We start from the raw sequence: 21,489 nt of genomic DNA on the forward strand, positions 1-21,489 counted from the left end.
GCTAATTGTCGTCTGATCTGATGGCTTAATTAATGGACATAATTCGTCTAATGCTAAATTTGCTGTAAATGTTATTAGCGGTGCAACTTAGATCAACAGTTCATATTCTTTTAAATCCACCAGGTTAGCCTGTAGCAGTTAATAAAATAATTCAAAATAAACAAAAGCAGAAATCACAGTGGCTATCACCCACCACTAACGCCAATCGACTGTCGTTAATGCTATGCCTAGGAATTGCAAGTACCTTGACATGAACATGCTTCGACATGCAAGATTATCTACATTTTTTAAATAACTGCATTCAGTTCCAACTACGAAAATTGTTTAAATCTAGAAGAAGTAATTTTTAAAAACTGAAAATATGATCTGTTGGATTGAGAAACTGCATAATCCGTTACCTTTTGGTCTTCAGACCAGATGATCCGATCAAAGCTTTTGTTGTCTCAGAGAGAGAAAAAGTAAACTTTTAATTTCTCTTTTTTACTAGTTCAAAGTTAAAAAAATAAAAATCATTCCTTGCATAATTGCAAAGAGGCTGTTTCCTGGATTCGAACTCATGATCTTTTATGTTATGAAGGAACAGTTTTACCACTGTTCCGGTTCGTTCCCTTAACACATTTTTTATACAAGGAAAAAAACTTAAGCATGAGAAAACCAATACAAAAGTGTATAAAAAACTAAGATAAAAAATTAACAGAAATTAAATGATAAAAAACTAAACTAATCAAATAGTAACACACGATTTAAAAGGCAATTAAATGTTGTAGGCTCATAACCACTGACAGAATACAAAAGTGTGATGTTCGGCGTATAAATGTTGTCTAAATTATAATATTTGTAGCCACACTTGTTATTTATTGAGAACATTAATACGGGTACACAAGAATTTTCGTGTTGAACACACTATGGGACTGCATGTCGTAAAGCAACAAATTCCAACGTTAGCTAATTCTGACTCAGCACTGGAGCATTTCTTGAGGACCGTCGCCGTGACCTTGCCCAGAAGACTATTCGAAATGTTTGAATCAAGGCAACAGCCACAAGTAAGAATGACCATGTCCCAACCAAAATATAACCCAGACCACGAATTTTATAGTAAATATGTTCAGGGCTCGCCAATCCCAGTGCCCACATGTATGTGAGCAGCATGCACGTGACTGCAGCGATCATTAAAACGGCCAAGATCCACATTATGGCCTTATTATCAAGCGGAAACCCGCTAATCAAAATCAGCAAAACACAAAGAGACGAAAAGAAAGAAGCTGAGTTGAAGAAAATGAATTTTAGAAAGTCAGGGGACTGAGCATAACCCAAAACAGCAGTGCCAGCTTCACAGAAACCATATTCAATGCAGGCGAAACCATCGGTTGTTGTATCAGCTTGCCAAACACCACCAGGTGGACTAATCACTGACTGAAAAGTCATGGTGGCAATCACAGTGGCCGCCACCATCAAATATTCACGTGTCTTTTTATCTATCCAATTACCTTTGCTTATCAGATACCTTGTGCAGAAGTTCTCGAACTTGTCCAACCACTTCTTGCATCTATTGGGTTCATTTTCTATGTTTTGTTGAGGTTCATTGCTTGGTGCAGAGTTCGGCAATGGTTGTTGTGCAAACCTTTGAACCCCTGCTTCTGTTAACATATGTTCAATTCTAAGGCTGATAGAATCTCTTGGGCAGCGCGTCAACATGTCCAAAGATGTTAAACCCTCCCTATTCAAACTATTCTTTCCTGTACTCATTTCAGAAAGTGAAAGCAAGTATTCGATGATCTGCAAAGTTATATAAAAACCGTGTTACTGTTGTTTAATTTACCTCCCAGTTATTCATTTTATTTATCAAATTACACAACAGTATTAAATTTATTGTCTAAAATTATCTTTCATCATGCCATAATTATTATATTCTTATAAAAAGAAATTGTAAATATTACCTTAATGTGTCTGCGTTTCACTGCTAAATGAAGAATGGTATTATCCTCTTTGTCTTTGGCAGATAGAAATTGATTATCTTCTCTAACTGATTCCACTAAGAGTTTCAAGGCCTCTAGATGGTTATACCGAACGCACAAGTGTAGAATTGAACCATCATCCTTCTCTGTCATCTCCCAAATGGAGTCTGGTTTCGCATTTAACAACTCATTAATGGTTCCAATGCGTCCTCTCATTGCAGCATAATGGAGAGGAAGCTTGTCATCTTTGTCCCTAATCAAACAAGTTTCTGGATTTTTCTGCCACAGAAATTTCACGATCTCAGTGTGCCCTTTATCAGAAGCGAGATGAAGAGGGCATCGTCCTTCTGAGTTCACTTCAATTGCTAAATCGGGATTTATTTCAAGAAGAGCATGACAGAACTCCAAATGTCCAAGCAAAGAGGCTATGTGTAATGAGGTATCAGTGGAGGGATAGAGAACTCTGCTCAGAATAAGAGGGTCCCTTTGGTTCAGTGTGTTTAAGGTACTAACACATCCATTTAATGATGCGTCATAGAGTTTTCTCATTCTATCCTCTAGAATTAGATATGCAAAATCCTCCATTAGAGAAATTTTGGAAATTAAACCAAGTAATATTAATGCTCTTAGTTTTTGTATCTTAAAAGTTAATCTACAACAAATTTTGATGATATATATATATATATATAATCAATTATCAGTGTATAGAAGAGAATTCTTTTTTTAGTACTGATGATATAATCAACGAGTGTATGGAAGAAAAAGACAAAAAGAAGAGAATTCTTTTGATTAAATATCCCAGCTGTCAAGCTGGCTTGGTTCCTTTGATTTGGTTGAGCAAGGGTTGGACTGTTTCTCTTGCCGATGTTCCTACATGTATGCCGACTTGTTGGCTAAAGATATTATCAACAAAAGCTTTGGCCTCTTTGTTTTTTCTTTTCCTCATCAGAATCTGCTGCCTCTTATTGTAGTCGATAGCCTTGATCCTGGAGAAGATCCTGCTCCTCCTTCTGTTTAGTCTTTTCTATTTTGCTGTTTGTTTTAGGGCTTCTCTTTTCTCATGTCACATGAGATATCATCTCTCATGTCATAGACACAATAAGTGGTGGGGCCCACCACTTATTAAAAAAGAAGAAAAAACTAAAAAGATAGCACGAATTTCGATGTCTCACAACATGAGAAAACTATCTCCTATTACATAAGAAAATGATTTCCCTTGTTTTATCATATAACGTGAACTTAATACATATAAGTTATCTGTATTTATTTTTAAAACGACATCACATTTTTAGTTTGAAAGATTAAAAAATTATAATTATAAATTAACACTGAAATAAATTAAAATTTTAAAAACACTATAATTTTCGTCCCAAAACGACGTAGTATTAGGCTTACTGCAGATAACTTATCTACTTTTTCTATCGTTGTTTTTGTTTCTTGCCGTTGTTTCTTTGGGCTTTGGCCCTTCTTATGTATATATGAAAAAAATACTTGTACTGATGAAAATATATTATGTTTTATTAAATATTTCATTATGTTTTTGAAAGTGATTTATTTATGGGAGAAATATTTCTTATGTCATAAATTTTTCATATGCCATAGATTCAACTTTTATTTTAGTTTTTTTTTTTTTAAATGGTGGGCCCCTTTATTCATTCTAGTTCACTTCATTATTTATTTTTGAGTTCAAATAAATGTGTAAAAATTAAATTTAATATTTACTTAATATATTAATTGAAATACGTCAAGTTCTAATATTGGATTAAGCCTATTTCTAAGTTATAATTCTTAAATTCAATCTTTTAATTTTTCAATATTAGATTCTATCTTTAGATCCTTTTTCTAATACATTAAACAATACAAAAATGGCGAGTAACATAAAGCAGGTACTTAAATTAAATGGAATGAATCAAGAAAGAGTAATTTCATATTAACAAGAACAAATCATGTAAGCATTCATCACAAAAGAGTAGAAGATTACATCCTATTCCTAGAATAAGGTAATTTAGCCTTTCATTGCACAAATAAAATCCAAAGAGATACAAGATATCATGAATTAATTCTATCACATAAAATAATGGAGTAGAAGATAAAGTATAATATATGGCTTTTTGACCCTTATAACTCTTTATTAATAATTAATTACCAATTTGACCTTCATTATAAACTATTTCGAAAATTTAACCTCCTCAAAAAACATAACATCAATCTGTCCCTGTTTGATCGTTGACCACCAAGCCTATCCGGATAAACTCCTCCCTACCTGGATATTTTTTTGAACATTTTTGCCTACCCGAATAGGGAAGGGTGTACCCGGGTAATCCATGCGTGAGTCCACATATGTAATTAAGACAATAGGGTCACTTTATATAACATTGTCTGTATCCAATCAAAATTTCAAAGATTTCAAACCATTGCTTTCATGTGCAGTCCTTTCATGGGACTGGTTAAATCATTTCTAGTATAATTTATCTTTCACACTAACCATAAGATTGAAAGTACTACGCATTAGGCGAGCAGTAAAAAAACTAATTACCCATACGAAATCCTAGAAAACATTAACTTGATCTAAACATTGGATTCACTCCTTTCATGCTCAGCAACAAAACGCCTCAAGAGAGGACTACAACTTTAACTCACAACAGACAATATATGCATACAATCAATCCATCCACCGCATGAATTATCCGGGTACACTCTTTCTTACCCGGATAAATAATTCAAGCAATTTTTTAGGTGCAAAGAACAATACTGGGTACACCCCTCCTTATCCGAGTAGGCAAATTTTTTCAAAAAATACCCGGGTAGGGAGGGGTGTATCCGGGTAGGCTTGGTGGTCAACGGTCAAACATGGGCATATTGGTGTTATGTCTTTTGAAGAGGTTAAATTTTTAAAATAGTTTATAATGAAAGTCAAATTGGTAATTAATTATTAATAAAGAATTATAAGGGTAAAAAAGCCATAATATATTGTTGAGATTTTTCCCAGACACTTGCTCTACTTGTCATGATCAATGGTCTCTTCCTTGAAGCTCTCTAATTGTCTTCTTCTTTTTTTATCATCGCAAGCTCCTTCTACTATGGCCTCCACCTCACATTTCTTTTTGTTTTTTGTTTTTAATTATAGTACATGTACCTTAAGTTGTTGGAGAGGTTATACTTATTAATTTTTTTTTCTTATTACCAAATCTTAATCATTTCCGTCAATCTAACAATTATAATTTATTGGATCACACTTATTAATTAATTATTAAATTTTAATAAATTATAATTGTTAAATTGGGGAAAATCAACTGTTAAGATTTGACAGTAAGATATAGTAAAAAAAAATGTAATAAGTATAACTTTTCTCTAAGTTGTTAGATTAGATTAAGGAATCTTCTTTTCAATTGCTAAGAGATATAATAAAATTATTTAGGGGGCGTTTGGCAGAGGAGGAATTTTTTTTATCCGAAAATCACAATTTCCAGGAAAATGATGGGAAGATGAGTTCTATGGGAATGTTACCAAAAAGGTGTTTGGTAGACTAAAATATTCCCGGGAATATTGGATTAATTTTCTTAATGCTATGTTTAGTTGTATTAAATTTTTTCTTGCCATAGAAATCCTAAAATACCACCCCTGGATAGTATTCTTGGATGGTATTTTAAAAAAAATTTACACACAATAAAATCCCGAAAGAATCAGATATCTAAATTATAATATTTGTTGTTACAAACGTGTATAAATGATGGGATCGCTTTACTGCAGACAATGTAGATAAATTATCTACATTAAACCCAAAACGACATTGTTTTAGACAAAAATCAATAATTATAATTTATTTCAAAGTTATAATAGGCTTTCTCATTATAATTTTTTAACCCAAAATAACAACATTATTTTAGGAATGAATTTAGATAACTTATCTGCACTATCAAGAATAAAGCCAATGATATCTAAATTATAATATTTGTTGTTACACTTTCTATTTCTTCAAAACATTAATACGGGTGTACAAGAAATTTTCCCGTTGTACACATTATGGGACTGTCGTAAAGCAGCACAAATTCCAGCGTTAGCTAAATCTGACTCAGCACTGGAGCATTTTTTGAGGACCGTCGCCGCCGTGACCTTGCCCAGAAGAATATTCGAGATGTTTGAATCAAAAAAACAAGAAGAAGTAAGAATGACCATGTCCCAATCAAAATATAACCCAGACCACGAATTCTATAATATATATGATTAGGGCACACCAGTCCCAATGCCCACATGTATGTCAAGAGCATGCACGTGACTGCAGCTATCATTAAAACGGCCAATATCCACACTATGACCTTATTATCAAGCGGAAACCCGCTAATCAGAATCAGCAAAACACAGAGAGACGAAAAGAAAGAAGCTGAGTTGAGGAATATGAATTTTAGAAAGTCAGGGGACCAAGCATAACCAACAACAGCAGTGCCAGCTTCACAGAAACCATATTCAATGCACGAGTAACTATCGCTTGTTGTATCAGCTGCCCAAACACCACCCGGTGGACTAATCACTGGCTGAAAAGTCATGGTGGCAATCACGGTGGCCGCCACCATCAAATATTCACGTGTCTTTTCATGTATCCAATTACCTTTGCTTATCAGATACCTTGTGCAGAAGTTCTCTAACTTGTCCCATCTATTGGGTTGTTGAGGTTGATTGCTTGGTGCAGAGTTCGGCAATGGTTGTTGTGCAGACCCTTGAACCCCTGCTTCTGTTAAAATATGTTCAATTTTAAGGCTAATTGAATCTCTTGGGGAGCTTCCCAACATGTCCAAAGATGTTAAACCCTCCCCATTCAAACTATTCATTGCAGATAGTGAAAGCAAGTATTTGATAACCTGCAAAGTTATACATGAGCCGTTACTATTGTTTACCCCCACCACTTATTCATTTAACTTATAACACAACAATATAAAATCTGTTGTCTTTCCATCATTTCATAATTATATTCTTATAAAAAATAAAAATTGTTAATAGTACCTTAATTTGTCTGCGTTTCACTGCTAAATGAAGAACAGTGTTATCCTCTCCGTCTTTGGTAGATAGGAATTGATTGTCTCCTCTAACTGATTCCACTAAGAGTTTCAAGGCCTCTAGATGGTTATGCCGAACGCATAAGTGTAGAATAGAACCATCATCATTCTCTGTTATCTCCCGAATGGAATCTGGTCTCACTCTTATCAACTCCTTAATGGTTCCTATGCGTCCTCTCATTGCAGCATAGTGGAGAGGAAGCTTGTCATCTTTGTCCCTGATCAAACAAGCTTCTGGATTTGTCAGCAACAGAGCTTTCACTATCTCAGTGTGCCCTTCAGCAGAAGCCAAATGAAGAGGGCAACGTCCTTCTGAGTTCTCTTCACTTGCTAAACTGGGCTTTATGTCACGAAGAACCTGACAGAACTCCAAATGTCCAAGCGAAGAGGCTATGTGTAATGGGGTTTCAATGAAGGGAAAGAGTGAAACTCTGCTCAGAATAAGTGGGTCCCTTTGGATCAGTGTGTTTAAGGTACTTACACATCCATTTGATGATGCTTCATAAAGTTCTCTCATTCTATCATCCTGTAGATTTGGATATGCAGAATTCTCCATTAGAGGAATTTTGGAAATTAAACCAAGTAATATTGATATGCTCTTGATCTTTGTATCTTAATCTTCAACAAGTACTGATGATATAATCAATGAGTGAATGGAAGAAAAAGACAAAAAGAAGAGAATTCTTATGATTAAATATCCCTGCTGTCAAACTGACTTGGTTCCTTTGAGCATTTTACAAAGGACGGCATATCGATATTTTTCACACAAAAAAAAAAAAAAAAAAACTTGTTATGATGAAAGTATATTATGTTTTTGTAAATATTTCATTATGTTTTTGAAAGCGATTTATTTATTGTAGTTCACTTCATTATTTATTATTCAGTTCAAATAAATGTGTAAAAATTAAACTTCATATTTACTTAATATGTTAATTGAAATACGTCAAGTTCTACGATTGGATTAAGCCTATTTCTAAGTTATAATTCTTAAATTCAATCTTTTAATTTTTCAACATTAGATTTTATCTTTAGATCCTTTTTATAATACATTAAAAAAATACAAATATGGCGTGTAACATAAAGCAAATACTAAAATCAAATGGAATGAATCAAGAAAAAGTAATTTAATATTAACACGTACGAATAAATCATGCAATCATTCACATCACAAAGGAGTAGAAGATTACATCCTATTCCTAGAATAAGGTAATTTAGCCTCTCATTGCACAAATAAAATCCAAAGAGATACAAGATATCATAAATTAATTCTATCACAGAAAATAAGTTTATAACCGCAAGCTCCTTCTACTATATGGCCTCCACACCTAACCCCTCTTTTTTCTTTTATCGAATTATATTATATGTTCATTAAGTTGTTAGATTAGATTAAGGAATCTTCTTTTCAATTGCTAAGAGATATAATAAAATTATTTAAGTGCCTTCATTCAACAATTCAATCTAGAGTTCAATCCTTGCACCCAATCAATCAAATAAAAAATGAAAGTTGAATTTAAGCATAAAGTAAAACAAAAAAACGTTATGCATTATACATGTTTCAAAATCCAAAGAATTCTTGCAGGGGGAAAATTAAAAAATATAATAAAATCATTCATATGCATTTACCCAACATTTGAGAGGGTTGCATGATATTTTTTTTTATTTCATTCTCAAAATCCTTCTAGATTTTCAATTCCTTTAATTTTTTTATTAGAATTCTGATCTCAACTGTATTAATTGAAAATATTTGAATAAAGATACTTTTAAATTTTATAAAATAAAAGTTGTCACTCTATTCTCTTTTATTAATAGTAGATATATAAATTAACATTTTTTTAATAATTTTAAGGGTAATATGATTATATAAACACATAACAATGTGTATATTCACAAGTACATTTTAAATTTCATAAAATAAAGCCAGTAATATGTAGAGGATTCACAAGTAAATTCATATCTTGGATTTTTTTTTTTTTTTTTTGGGATTCAGACAGGCATAGTTCGCGGCAAAAAAGCAGGTACATGATATTTTTGTCAATGTCTATAACATATTTGAATATATATGTCTATTTTGTATCTGTAAATAGGGTATAGGCAAAAACGAGTCAACCTGTTTGGTTGGCTCGTAACTCGTCAAAAATGAGTCGGGTTGAGTTGACAAAAAATGAGCTGCTAACCCGAGTCAACTCGGCTCGTTTCAACTAGTGAAAAAATGAGCCAACCCGCGGGTCAAACGAGCCAACTCGCAGGTTGAGTTTTTTTTATAAAAAATACAAAATATAATATTAAAAAATGGACAAAATTCACACATATGTTGTCATCATTTTTCTTCCTTCTCTAAACCTAAGTCCCTAATCTTCTCACATCTCTACCATTTCTATATTGTTCGGTCGTGCTGATTCTGTTTGGTTCAAATATCTTACTCACTTGGTAGCAAGTGGTTATGATTGTTTCTGGATGTTGATGTAAATTTGTTGTGAAGAAAATTCGAAACTAAAATATTTTGCTTTTATTTCTCATTTTGTAACCTTTTGTTTAAGCTAATAGAAGCCACATAACTGGTTCATTAACAGTACAGGGTCATTTAAATAGAATGAAAATGAGCCAACTCGCGAGCTATTTTTGCCAACCCACGAGGCAACCCTAACCCGACTCAGGTCGGGTGGGATTGAGTTTTCTGACTCGTTATTTTTTTCGAGTTGAATACGAGTTGAGTTAAATCGGATCGGGTTGACCCATGTTGCCAACCCTAGCTGTAAATGCTTTGTCTCACTTCAACTAATTAACGAATGTCTTTCAATCATTATCTCAAGAAAAATAATTTGGATGGCTTCGTCAATCATTTTATTCATTATATATTACATTTAATAGTCTTTTTAGTATTTTTTAATGAAATCAATAAAAAATAAATACTTAACAATTTATCCTATATACTATAAGAAGAGTGTATGGATATTATAGCAATTCCCACCTTAAAATTATTCTAATCTTATTTATGGCATTTGGATGATGCATTATAAGCTTTAACATCCAAATGTATATATCTATGCATATATTACAAAAAATTGATGAAATGGAAATAAGTTTTATGTTTGTATCCAAATAATATATTATGATGTTGTCAATACATTTAACATCTCACATAGTTATTTGGGGAATAATTCGTTTACAATTTTTTTTTTATAAATTTTTACAAATTACACTATGTACCTCTTGGAGAATATAGTGTAACCTAGTGTTCTCCCGGGAGAAGATAGCGTAGTTTGTAAACAAAAAGTTTGTAAATATAACTCTTCCCTAGTTATTTATATAATAAAATTTATTTAATAAAGTGTAAGATAAGATTTTATAAATAAATAAAGGGTTTCGTGTGTACCCTTAATTTTAAAAGGATGTAAGTTGTGTTATTTTAGTTTATTTACTCTATATACTTCCGATAGTACATACTTATAACATGAAAAAAAAAATTTAATTTTCCACGTCAACTGATGTGAATGAGAAGAGAGAGAAAAAAACAACTTTTCCTGTTATATCTATGTACTACTGGGAATACATAGAGCAAAAAAAATTAAAATAACACAACTTACATCCTTTTAAACACAAATAATTTTTCCATAAATAAAACAACAGTGTATCAAAAGTAACTAAGAGAGATAGAGGTATTCTTTTATGATCGGTTGCAAAATCCTTGTCAAGACAAGATGATTTCAAGGGCTTTTTTACCCTTGTAACCTTTTATTAATAATTAATTATCAAATTGACCTTCATTATAAACTATTTCAAAAATTTAACCTCTTCACAAAACATAACACCGATCTGCCCCTGTTTGACCGTTGACCACCAAGCCTACCCGGGTACACTCCTCCCTACCCGGGTATTTTTTTGAAAAATTTTACCTACCCGGGTATATTTCTTGACATCGAAAAAATTGTTTGAATTATTTACCCGGGTAGGTAGGGGTGTACCCCGGTAAATACTAAATTGCTTGAATTATTTTGAAAAAATTGCTTAACACTGATCCTATCTAAAAACAATGAAATAATATATTTGAGCATTGTGATCCTTTTCATAAACGGCTATGAAATCAAAATATTAACATAGTAAATTCACCGAAATCAATTATCCAACCAACTAATTTCATAAACATTGCATTATGTCAAACAGGAAAAGAAATCACAAACGGTACTCCGTCTTCTTCCTTCATCGATTTTTCAAGCAAACTCGCCTTCATCCTCGGCCTCAAGCTCAGATCATATTCATCTTCCTGCAAATTCTCATCGATCTCTTACTTCAAATATTTTTCCAACAAAACAAAACAAAATCTAAGAAAAACAAGCTTAAAATATTGAAGAATGTAATTATGATTGAGAAGGAAAACCTGAGAGTGAAAGAAGAGACTGGAACCAAAGAATCCAGCGAGAAAGAAGAAGATGCATATAAGGAGGAGTTGAAGCAAAAAGTGGAGGGACTGAACACAGAGCTGGGAATAGGAGAATCATCAACCACTCAAATTGATCAACTACCTATCCTGATTATTAATTGTTGCTGTATTTATTTTTCTCAGATTCTTATATAACATAGTTTACCCGGGTACACCCCTACGTACCCGGGTAAATAATTCAAGCAATTTTCCAGATGTCAAGAAATTTATCCGGGTACACTCTTCTCTACTCGGGTAGGCATAAATTTTTAAAAAATACCCGGGTAGAAAGGAGTGTACCGGGATAGGCTTGGTGGTCAACGGTCAAATAGGGGCAGATTGGTGTTATGTTTTTTAAGGAGGTTAAATTTTTGAAATAATTTATAATGAAAGTCAATTTGATAATTAATTATTAATAAAAGGTTATAAGGGTCAAAAAGCCTGATTTCAAGAGTTTGTTAAAGAAATAACAAATATTGAGTCAGATCTACATCTAGCAATTTATTAGCACAAATATATAAATTGAGATATTTATAAAATAAGATGTTCGTTCTATGATAATACAGCAAGTCTTAGCATCAAATCAAAATAACACACCACCAACCAAATATATAAACTTTTTAGGAGTTGTTCCAACTTAATCGAACCAACTAGTAGAGTAATTCATGAATGTTGTTGGGCACAAAAATCACTAGAGCATTATCAACCGGCCGGGAGAGTTCTGACTCGGTGGAGCATTTTTGGAGGACCGGTGCCGCCGTGACCTTACCCAGAATACTATTCGGGTTGTTTGAATCAAACCCACAACTCCAAGCAAGAAAGACCAAGCACCAACCATAACATAGCCCAGACCACGAATTCTATAATAAATATGATTAGGGCTCACTAATGCCAAAGCCCACATGTATGTGAGCAGCATGCATGTCACTGCTACAATCATTAAAACGGCCAAGATCCACATTATGGCCTTATTATCAAGCGGAAACCCGCTAATCAGAATCAACAAAACACAAAGAGACGCAAAGAAAGAAGCTGAGTTGAAGAAAATGAATTTTTGAAAATCAGGGGACCAAACATAACCAACAACAGCAGTGCCAGCTTCACATAACTTATAAGTAGTGCAAGCGTTGTTACCATCTTTTGTATCAGCTTGCCAAACACCACCCGGTGGGTTAATCGCCGATTGAAAAGCCATGGTGGCAATCACGGTGGCCGCCACCATCAATTGTTCACGTGTCTTTTTATCTATCCAATTACCTTGGTTTATCAAGTACCTTGTGCAGAATTTCTCTAACCTCTTCCATCTATTGGGATCATGATTTTCCTTTACTATGTTTGGTGATGTCAGTGGTTGTTGAGGTTCATTGCTTGGTGCAGAGTTCGGCAATGGTTGTTGTGCAAACCTTTGAACCCCTGCTTCTGTTAACATATGTTCAATTTTAAGGCTAATTGAATCTCTTGGGGAGCTTCCCAACATGTCCAAAGATGTTAAGCCCTCCCTATTCAAATTATTCATTGCTGTACTCATTTCAGATAGCGAAAGCAAGTATTTGATGATCTGCAAAGTTATAGAACAACCGTGTTACTGTTGTTTAATTTACCTGCCACTCATTCATTTTCTTTATCAAATAAAACAAAGGGAAAGGATATATTTTTTTTGGTACAAGACGGAGGTATCTTCATTCAACTTCTTCCTGTCACCTTGCTCTCAGGGTACAGCCATGTAGGCTAGCCCCTTATTGGAAGGACGGGTGTATTGAGCTTCGTTACCGGAAAAAGGATGAGACTAATCCCCCACTCGAGGAAGGAGGCACATACTCAAGCAAACCCTTTGAGAGCTCAGTTGCCAACTGAGCTACCCTTGGGGGTTAAGGGGAAGAATATATTTACAACCAAAAAAATTTACCATCTTTACAACTAACCTAATCACAGTTGATTTCCGTCAATCTAATTATTATAGTTTATAAAAATTAATAATTAATTAATAAATACGACTCAATAATTTACGATAAATTATAACAGTTATATATCTTTCATCATGTCATAATTATATTCATATAGAAAATTTATAAATAGTACCTTAATTTGTCTGTGTTTCACTGCTAAATGAAGAATGGTGTTATCCTCTTTGTCTTTGGCAGATAGAAATTGATTGTCTCCGTTAACTGATTCCACTAAGAGTTTCAAGGCCTCTAGATGGTTATGCCGAACGCACAAGTGTAGAATAGAACCATCATCATTCTCTGTTATCTCCCGAATGGAATCTGGTCTCACACTTATCAACTCCTTAATGGTTCCTATGCGTCCTCTCATTGCAGCATAGTGGAGAGGAAGCTTGTCATCTTTGTCCCTAATCAAACAAGTTTCTGGATTTGTCAGCAACAGAGCTTTAACAGTCTCAGTGTGGCCTTTAGCGGAAGCGAGATGAAGAGGGCAACGTCCTTCGGAGTTCTCTTCACTTGCTAAACTGGGATTTTTGTCAAGAAGAACCTTACAGAACTCCAAATGTCCAAGCAAAGAGGCTATGTGTAATCGGGTTTCAGTGCAGGGATAGAGGGAAACTCTGCTCAGAATACGAGGGTCCCTTTGGATCAGTGTGTTTAAGGTACTTACACGTCCATTTAATGATGCTTCATAGAGTTCTCTCATTCTATCATCCTCTAGATTTGGATATCCCAAATTCTCCATTAGAAGAATATTGCACATCAAACCAAGAAATTTTGATGTTCTTAGTCTTTGTCTCTTAGAATTTAGTCTTCTATAAATTTTGATGATATATATAATCAATGATCAGTGTAAAGAAGATAATTCTTTTTTGCCATATCCAGCTGGCAAAGCTGACTTTCGAGAATAGTCTACATGAGAGCAAATAAACAAAAGTAACAAGGAATTAACTAAGGGAGAATAGCTTCTGCATAAGGCTATTCTCATGCCAATGATACATCACTTTTGGTGCAATTTTTTTTTTTTTTTTTTTAAGTTAATATATGGTGAAACTCATTCAAAAATTGTGTCAGCTGTAAAAAAAAAATTTTCTCCCATGAAAGGAGAAGAACAAAGACCATTAACTAAATACTAACAATGTAAGGCTAGGATGAAAGTTAATCATTTTTAATTATGTTCCATTATGTTTTTGAAGGTGGGTTATTTGTTGTAAGTCAATTGATTGTATATCTTTGGAGTCCAAATCAACATGATAGAATAAAAATATTACTGTATAAATTTGAAACACATTAAAGCTCTGCGATAGGTTTTAACCGATTTCTAGGTCATTTTAATTTTTGAACTTTTCGATATTAGATTCTGTATTTCTATCCTTGAAAAAATTGAAAAAATGTATGTCATTTTAAAGGATGTAAAGTTATATCATTTTAAATAAGAGAAAGAGATAGATTATGGGAGAGAGAGTGGACAAAAAAATAAACAAAGATATGAGTCTTACTTTTTTGTGAGAGTGAAATGACACAATTTATGTCATTTAAAAGGACAAATACTTTTTCCATACATTAAACAATACAAATATTATTAAGATAGATATAAAACCATTAAAGGCTCCTTAGTTATTAATTCAAGTTTTTGGGTTGAATTAATTTTTTACTTGATATCAAGCCAACGTGACTACATGATTAGTTGGTTACGAGTGTGATCATCATTGTCTCTATTTTATTAATAAAAATAATTAATATTGTAGAGTTTCGTAGCATAGACAAATTGTGCCTAATATATTATTTACCTTTTAAGTCCAATGGTTACTCTATGGGAGAGAGATATATAAAATAATTAATATAGCAGTTCAAATTTTTGGGTTGAATTGATTCTTTATAAATATGTAATTAATATTGACAAGAATAAATCAAGGGTTAAAGACTTGTTATGTCACACAATAAGAATTTCTTCTCCTACATACACATGTATGTGGATTCCACTGAAATTTTTTCTTTTTTATCTTTTCAATGGAACTCATATATAAATTGTGTGTAGGAAAAAAATATTCTTTTGAGCAATCATTTATAGAGATAAAATATAAAATATAGTTGCTCGGACTTTTTCAAGACACTTGCTCTTCTCGTTTTGAACAAAGGTCTCTTCCTTGAAGCTCTCTAATTTCCTTCTTTTATAATCTATGAGCTCCCTCTACAATGGCCCTAATCCGACAGCTCTTTTTTACCATGATTTTATATTCATGTTTATAATATATGTCTTAAGTTATTAGATTGGACTAAGAAATCTTGTTTCCAATTATTTTTTAGTTTTCAAAAATGCTTCTAGATCTTCAACTCCTTTTAGTTTTTTTAATTGGAATATTAATCTCAACTAGAATATAAATAATAATTAGATATGTCAATATGGGTTGAACATGATGGGTCAACCTGTCAATCCATCAAAACGAAACGGGTTGGTTTACACATCTCAACCTACCAACTCGCCCCGCTGGGTTACGGGTCAAAATGGGTTGACCCAGCCTGATAAGTTATTATTATTATTATTATTATTATTATTATGTAATTTTTTATTTGTCACTAAACTTTTGTAATATTCAATTATTTTATCTTAATACTCCCCAAGAAAAAATAAAGAAGAAAACCTTTATTCACGATAAAGGTTTAGCATACATTTAGGCATGAGATTAAGGGAAAAAAAGTAAGGAAAGTGTGAAATGTAAATAAATAATAATGTAAAATTCATAAAATATAACTTATTTTTAATTTTATTTTTCAAGCGAATTGACTCGTTAACCCATCATAAAACAGAATGAGTTAGACTTTTTATCCACATTCAAGAGATAGAATGGAGCGAGTCAACCCATTTTTAATGGGTTGGCAAAGAATCGAGGCCGGCCGATTCGTTTTGCCATTGTCTTCTTCCCCTTTAACCTTTTGCATTTTAAAACTTGATAGTGTTTTGAATCGAATTGTATAAACTCAATTTGTCAAGTACCTTAAGCCTTCCTTACCCTTCCTCTTGTCCCCGTGGTTTCTAAATTTTTAGTACAGCTCTACCCCAAGATTTAGCTTTTGATTATAATACAAATTGTTACCCTCATTAGGCTAGTGTATTAGTAAAAAGAATTTAGAGTGTGCTAATCCCACCTAGGGATGATAAATGGGGCCAGCTTATACATTTCATTTATAACATATAATAAAATAGAATAGGCTCAAATTTTTTTTTTAAATTATTTAAAAAGCAACTCATAGACTTTTTTTACAAAGCCCAACCTATAAGCTATAGGCCGGCACATATCATATATTTATTTTAAATAAAATAATTTTAAATAATAAATTAATAATATTTTATTTATTTTTTTAATTCTTAAATGTCTAATTGACTTAAGTAGACTAATATGTTTATGTCAAACCTTTTGTTTTTTTTTTTTTTTTTTGATAACAAAACCTTTTGTTTTTAAAATGAGGTAACTATTACTCTAATCCAATAATGATTAGAGTAGTAGTGAGATAGCATTGGAATTAAAGTGATAGTAGAAAAAAGTGATAGTATAAATATACTACCTATTTTAAAATATAGGTTAGATCACATCTATAATTTGACCTATATTAAATAACAAACCAAATTAGACTTAAAATATTGAGTTTTATTTTTCTCATGTTGCATGAGACAAATTGTTTCATGCAACACACAAAAAAGTGAGTGGGACCCACTTTTTTATTTTTTTCTCTCTTTTTTTAGTGGGTTCCATCCACTTTTTGTGTGTTGCATGAGACAATTTGTCTCATGCAACATGAGAAAAATAAAACTCTAAAATATTTTATATAAATCTCACCTGTTTAAACCAAAATCTCAATTGACCCGACCCATTTATGTGGACATTAACAAACACGTCTTAGTACATAAGATTTATCTTTTAATTACGAATATTACGCGTTTCCCGCTTCGAAAATGACGCTTGACAGCTATAGAACCCGGTGATATTGAAACAACAATTTCTTTACCTCCTTTAATCTCTTTTTAAAAATTTGTTGTGATTAAAGACGTAAGGGAGATTTTAATTTTTTTTTTTTTAAAAAAAAACGTAAGGGAGATTATAAATAGAAAATGTTGTTAATTGTGATACATCAGTGATTCAGCATCATATATTTGGGGATATATTAATTAGTTCATATTTTATACATATTTGAACTGTATGGTCGGTCACGTTAATAATCATATTATTAAATTAGTTTACAAAGCGCAAGTTACGCACATCACAATTGTGATGTACAAGCTGTTTTTTTTTATTTGAGCAAAAAATTTATGGGTTTTTCTACGACTAGCCTTTATATAATAATGCGTTTCGCTCAAGCACTATTTCTCCATTGTTAATGAGTTGCTGTTTAACCATTTGTTGTTGATGAACGAGGTCCTGAAAAAATACTACTCGAGGATATAGGTGCCATTAATGATGAATAGAATCCAAGGGCAGGGCCCCAGCTTAGAATTCTATGTTGTCAATAAGTATCAATGTTAATAAAATTGACCCGGTTATCAAAATGGTCGGAGTGCTGGGTTACTGGTTCAACCGCATGACCTGCATATATATATATATATATATATATATATATATATATATATATATATATATATATATATATATACTTATTAATTTTTAATTTGAGATACTAGTTATAATTTTTTATTTTAAATTAAATAAATATGAATATATTACCATTAATAAATAAAAATAAAGGTGCACACATGTGAATAGAAGAAAAATTGATACATGAAATAATATGAAAATATAAAAGATTTCAAAATTATTAAATATTTCTTTGTGGGTTTGCAAGAAGAGTGAATTAGATTTGGTCTATTGAGTTCAAAAAACACTGAACACGCCCAACTTTCCAAAACCCTAATATTCCTATTTCACATTTAACATTTCCTCAGTTAGAAAAAAGCAACAGCCGCCTCTGTTGATTTTTCTCTGGTATTAGTCAAAACTAGAAACGAAACCAGCATATAAATGTCACTAACTCGCGAAGTCCAGCCGCCTCTGTCTCATAAGCCCTGATCTGGTTTTCGCTGATTAGTCCTCTTGTCTATTTTCTGGTTTTCTCTCTTATGGTTCCATTTCTGATTTCTCTCTTCTTGTTTTGTTTCTGGTTTTCTCTTCTGGTTTTGTTTCTGGATTTCTCTTCTGGTTTCGTTTCTGATTTTTTTGTTTCTTAAGGCTGTGCCTTCGATCTGTGTCACAAAAATACATAGCCGTTATGTTATCGGTGGGGGAATAACCCGAGGGTTTTTTGAACCGGCGGGTCACCTATTTTTGAAAAACTCGGCTCGATCTCACCGAGTCAAACAGGTTCACATACAAATCCGATCCAATATGCTACTCGGACCGGTCACATGATCAATTTTGGGGTTGAACCGGCCGATCCGGTCTGATTTTTACAACACTTAGGTTTTTTTAGAAAATAATAATAATAATAGAGAAAGGCCAGAATGTTACATGAGCAATATATATCTTATAAGCTTTTTCTTTATAGGCCCAAAAAAATGAGCTAGAAAACGATTTAACGGATATGATTTTTTTTTCGTAAAACAACTAAAGAATAACGAAAAATATTAAAAAATTGCCAAATTTCCAACTTTTATACATAAGTTTTCGTACCAAATAACTTTTCTAGAAGAATAATGAACTTATGGTGTTAGTTTCACTAGGGCTGGCAATACGGGCTAGCCCTCCCCGGCTCGCCGTTGGCCCGTTCAAAATGGGTCGGACTAGCCCGCCCTGTTTTGATAAAATAAGCTGAACTTAACAATCCGTCCCGTTTTATGAATGAGTTAGTGGGTTGGGGGTCAGCCCGCTCTAAATAAAAAAAAGGAAAAAATCTGCATAAAAAACACATAAAAAATTGCATAAAAACACATAAAATTTAGGAATCAAATCATCGTACAAATTCTGCTTAAAACTGATTCTATAAGCCAATCCAAAAATTAAAAAAATAAAAATATTAATGCATGAAACCAATTATCAAGTTTAACTACAATATACACAAATGTCTAGGGGTGTTCATCAACCGATTCAAACCGCGGTGACCGAACCGAAAAATCGATAACCGAATAAACCGAAAATCGAAAAACTAAAAACCAAAAAAAACCCACAAATTTTAATTGGATTGGATCGGTTTTCGAATTGGTAGATGAAAACTGATCCAATATATTAATTTTTCTTTACTTACTTGGATTTTTCCCCAATCATAGCCCAAAAATTTCTAAACTCAAGACCCATTAACCCATGAACTAAACCCAAGAAAAAACTTAGTCACATCTCATCAACAAAATTTCATCAGCTTTATATCTCATTGTCCAAAAAAAAAAACTATATTATCGTTTACTGATACTTTTGTATTTAAAAAAAAAAATTTACAAAGCCAATATATACAAAAGATGTTATTTGCACAATAATCATTAAACAAATTTTAGGATTTTTAAAAAACCGAAAACCGATCCAATCCTAACCGAAAAAAATTGGATCAAATCGGATCGGATTAGAAAAAAAATTCAAACCGAATGGATGATTACATGATCAAACCGAAGAGATTGGATCAGATGAATTTTCCTTCCAAAACCGATCCAATTCAGACCGCGAACACCCCTACAAATGTCCATTCAAAATGGAAAAAACATCACAAATTCAAAATGCTTGCTTAATTCATTGCATTGAAAAAGCTCCAACAAAACATGAACTGCCATCGTCATCATTCATCAATCTTCACATCAGAGGCACCCTCATCTATATAAATAATAATTGAAAAAAGAAAATAAATAATTTTACAAACAAGTATGGTTCAATATAAAATGAATTCAAATTAAATAAATTACCATTCCGGAAAAACCATTCTGCCAATAACGGGTACAAAGCAAAGCTTCAACACATTAAGGTAAGAGACTACTTCTGTATTTATTAAGGATCAGTGACCCAATGCTGAATGCAGATTCAGATGCAACAGTGGTAATTGGAAGACGTTTAGCTTTACCCTTCCGCCATTGTAATATATTAAATGTATCATCATCAAACTCCAAATTCTCCTCTCCTAGATAAACATCAAGTTGAGATTTTCCAATCTTTGCTGCATTGAAGGGCTGATTGTGCTTTTTCAATTCCTAACCATATTTGACAAGTTAAACACATAAAAATATAAGTCTTAAAAATATACAATGTCAAGTAAATAAATTAACATTTCAAAAAAAAAAAAAAAAAACTTACTTCGAGCATGATTTCTGAAAATTCCTTCTTCTCTTTTGATATTGACCTACTTGAAGATACACTTGTAACTTTGATTTTGAGCATTTGAAGAGGGAGGAATGTTGAATGATTGTATGCATTTTTCTTTATTTCTTCTACTTTTGCTTCACTTGTCAATGGATTAACTGTTTCACGAAAGGCCATCTTAAATCGAATAGATTACCATAAAAAATATTTTTTTTAAAGAACAGATTCAGAAACCAATTCAAAACGGATTTGCATATTCGAAGTTAAGGATGTTGATCAACCAATCCAAACCGATTCAAACCGCGGTGACCGAATCGAAAAATCGTTAACCGAATAAATCGAAAACAGAAAAACTGAAAATCGAAACAAAATCATAAATTTTAATTGGATTGGATCGGTTTTCAGATTGGTTAATGAAAACCGATCTAATCCAAACCGATCCAATATATTAATTTTACATGGACCTTTCCTCAATCATAGTCCAAAAATTTCTAAACTTAAGGTTCATTAACCCATCAACTAAAACCAAAAAAAAACTTAGTCACATCTCATGAACAAAATTTCTTCTGTATAGAGCTTCATATCTTATCATTGCCAAAAAAAACTAAATTATCGTTTACCGTTATTTTTATATTTCAATTTTTTTTTTTTACAAAGCCAATATATACAAAAAAATATTATTTGCCCAATAATTATTAAACAAATTTTAATATTTTCAAAAAATCAAAAACCGATCCAATCCAAACCGAAAAAAAATTAGATTGAATCGGAACAGATTTGAAAAAAACCAAACCGAATGGATGATTACATGCTCAAATCGAAAGAATTAGATTGAATGATTTTTTTCTTTCAAAACCG

At 32.4% G+C, this 21,489-nt stretch overlaps 3 protein-coding genes and 1 long non-coding RNA gene across 4 annotated transcripts; all 4 read right to left on the reverse strand.

Moving 5' to 3' along the window:
- Positions 1 to 945: 945 nt before the first annotated feature.
- On the reverse strand, positions 946 to 2,540 carry LOC133287792 (ankyrin repeat-containing protein BDA1-like). The gene is made up of 2 exons (XM_061485470.1): positions 1,938 to 2,540; positions 946 to 1,776 (listed from the first exon to the last, which is right to left on the reverse strand). The coding sequence occupies exons 1-2, from the start codon at positions 2,538 to 2,540 to the stop codon at positions 946 to 948; spliced, it is 1,434 nt and encodes a 477-aa protein (XP_061341454.1).
- A 3,476-nt stretch (positions 2,541 to 6,016) lies between these two features.
- LOC133287793 (ankyrin repeat-containing protein BDA1-like) lies at positions 6,017 to 7,562 on the reverse strand. The gene is made up of 2 exons (XM_061485471.1): positions 6,954 to 7,562; positions 6,017 to 6,811 (listed from the first exon to the last, which is right to left on the reverse strand). The coding sequence occupies exons 1-2, from the start codon at positions 7,560 to 7,562 to the stop codon at positions 6,017 to 6,019; spliced, it is 1,404 nt and encodes a 467-aa protein (XP_061341455.1).
- Positions 7,563 to 12,114: 4,552 nt separating this feature from the next.
- Positions 12,115 to 14,111, reverse strand: LOC133287794 (ankyrin repeat-containing protein ITN1-like). Its single transcript, XM_061485473.1, has 2 exons — positions 13,503 to 14,111; positions 12,115 to 12,981 (listed from the first exon to the last, which is right to left on the reverse strand). Exons 1-2 carry the CDS (start codon positions 14,109 to 14,111, stop codon positions 12,115 to 12,117), a joined length of 1,476 nt encoding a protein of 491 aa, XP_061341457.1.
- Positions 14,112 to 20,049: 5,938 nt separating this feature from the next.
- Positions 20,050 to 20,770, reverse strand: LOC133287774 (uncharacterized). Its single transcript, XR_009748284.1, has 3 exons — positions 20,626 to 20,770; positions 20,241 to 20,522; positions 20,050 to 20,151 (listed from the first exon to the last, which is right to left on the reverse strand). It is a non-coding gene; the product is annotated as an uncharacterized LOC133287774 (long non-coding RNA).
- Between the last annotated feature and the right edge of the window lie 719 nt (positions 20,771 to 21,489).

Source organism: Gastrolobium bilobum, unplaced genomic scaffold (genome assembly GCF_033153095.1).
Source record: "Gastrolobium bilobum isolate Gb01-03AN ecotype WA unplaced genomic scaffold, APGP_CSIRO_Gbil_v1 utg7986, whole genome shotgun sequence".
NCBI lineage: Eukaryota > Viridiplantae > Streptophyta > Magnoliopsida > Fabales > Fabaceae > Gastrolobium > Gastrolobium bilobum.

What these genes read in the sequence shown, in the direction of transcription:
- LOC133287794 (XM_061485473.1), bottom strand. Translation starts at nt 14,111, where the DNA reads ATGGAGAATTTGGGATATCCAAATCTAGAGGATGATAGAATGAGAGAA. An exon ending in TGAAACACAGACAAATTAAG is followed by an intron (nt 12,982 to 13,502) that starts GTACTATTTATA and finishes ATAACTTTGCAG; the next exon opens with ATCATCAAATACTTGCTTTC.
- LOC133287792 (XM_061485470.1), bottom strand. Translation starts at nt 2,540, where the DNA reads ATGGAGGATTTTGCATATCTAATTCTAGAGGATAGAATGAGAAAACTC. An exon ending in TGAAACGCAGACACATTAAG is followed by an intron (nt 1,777 to 1,937) that starts GTAATATTTACA and finishes ATAACTTTGCAG; the next exon opens with ATCATCGAATACTTGCTTTC.
- LOC133287793 (XM_061485471.1), bottom strand. Translation starts at nt 7,562, where the DNA reads ATGGAGAATTCTGCATATCCAAATCTACAGGATGATAGAATGAGAGAA. An exon ending in TGAAACGCAGACAAATTAAG is followed by an intron (nt 6,812 to 6,953) that starts GTACTATTAACA and finishes ATAACTTTGCAG; the next exon opens with GTTATCAAATACTTGCTTTC.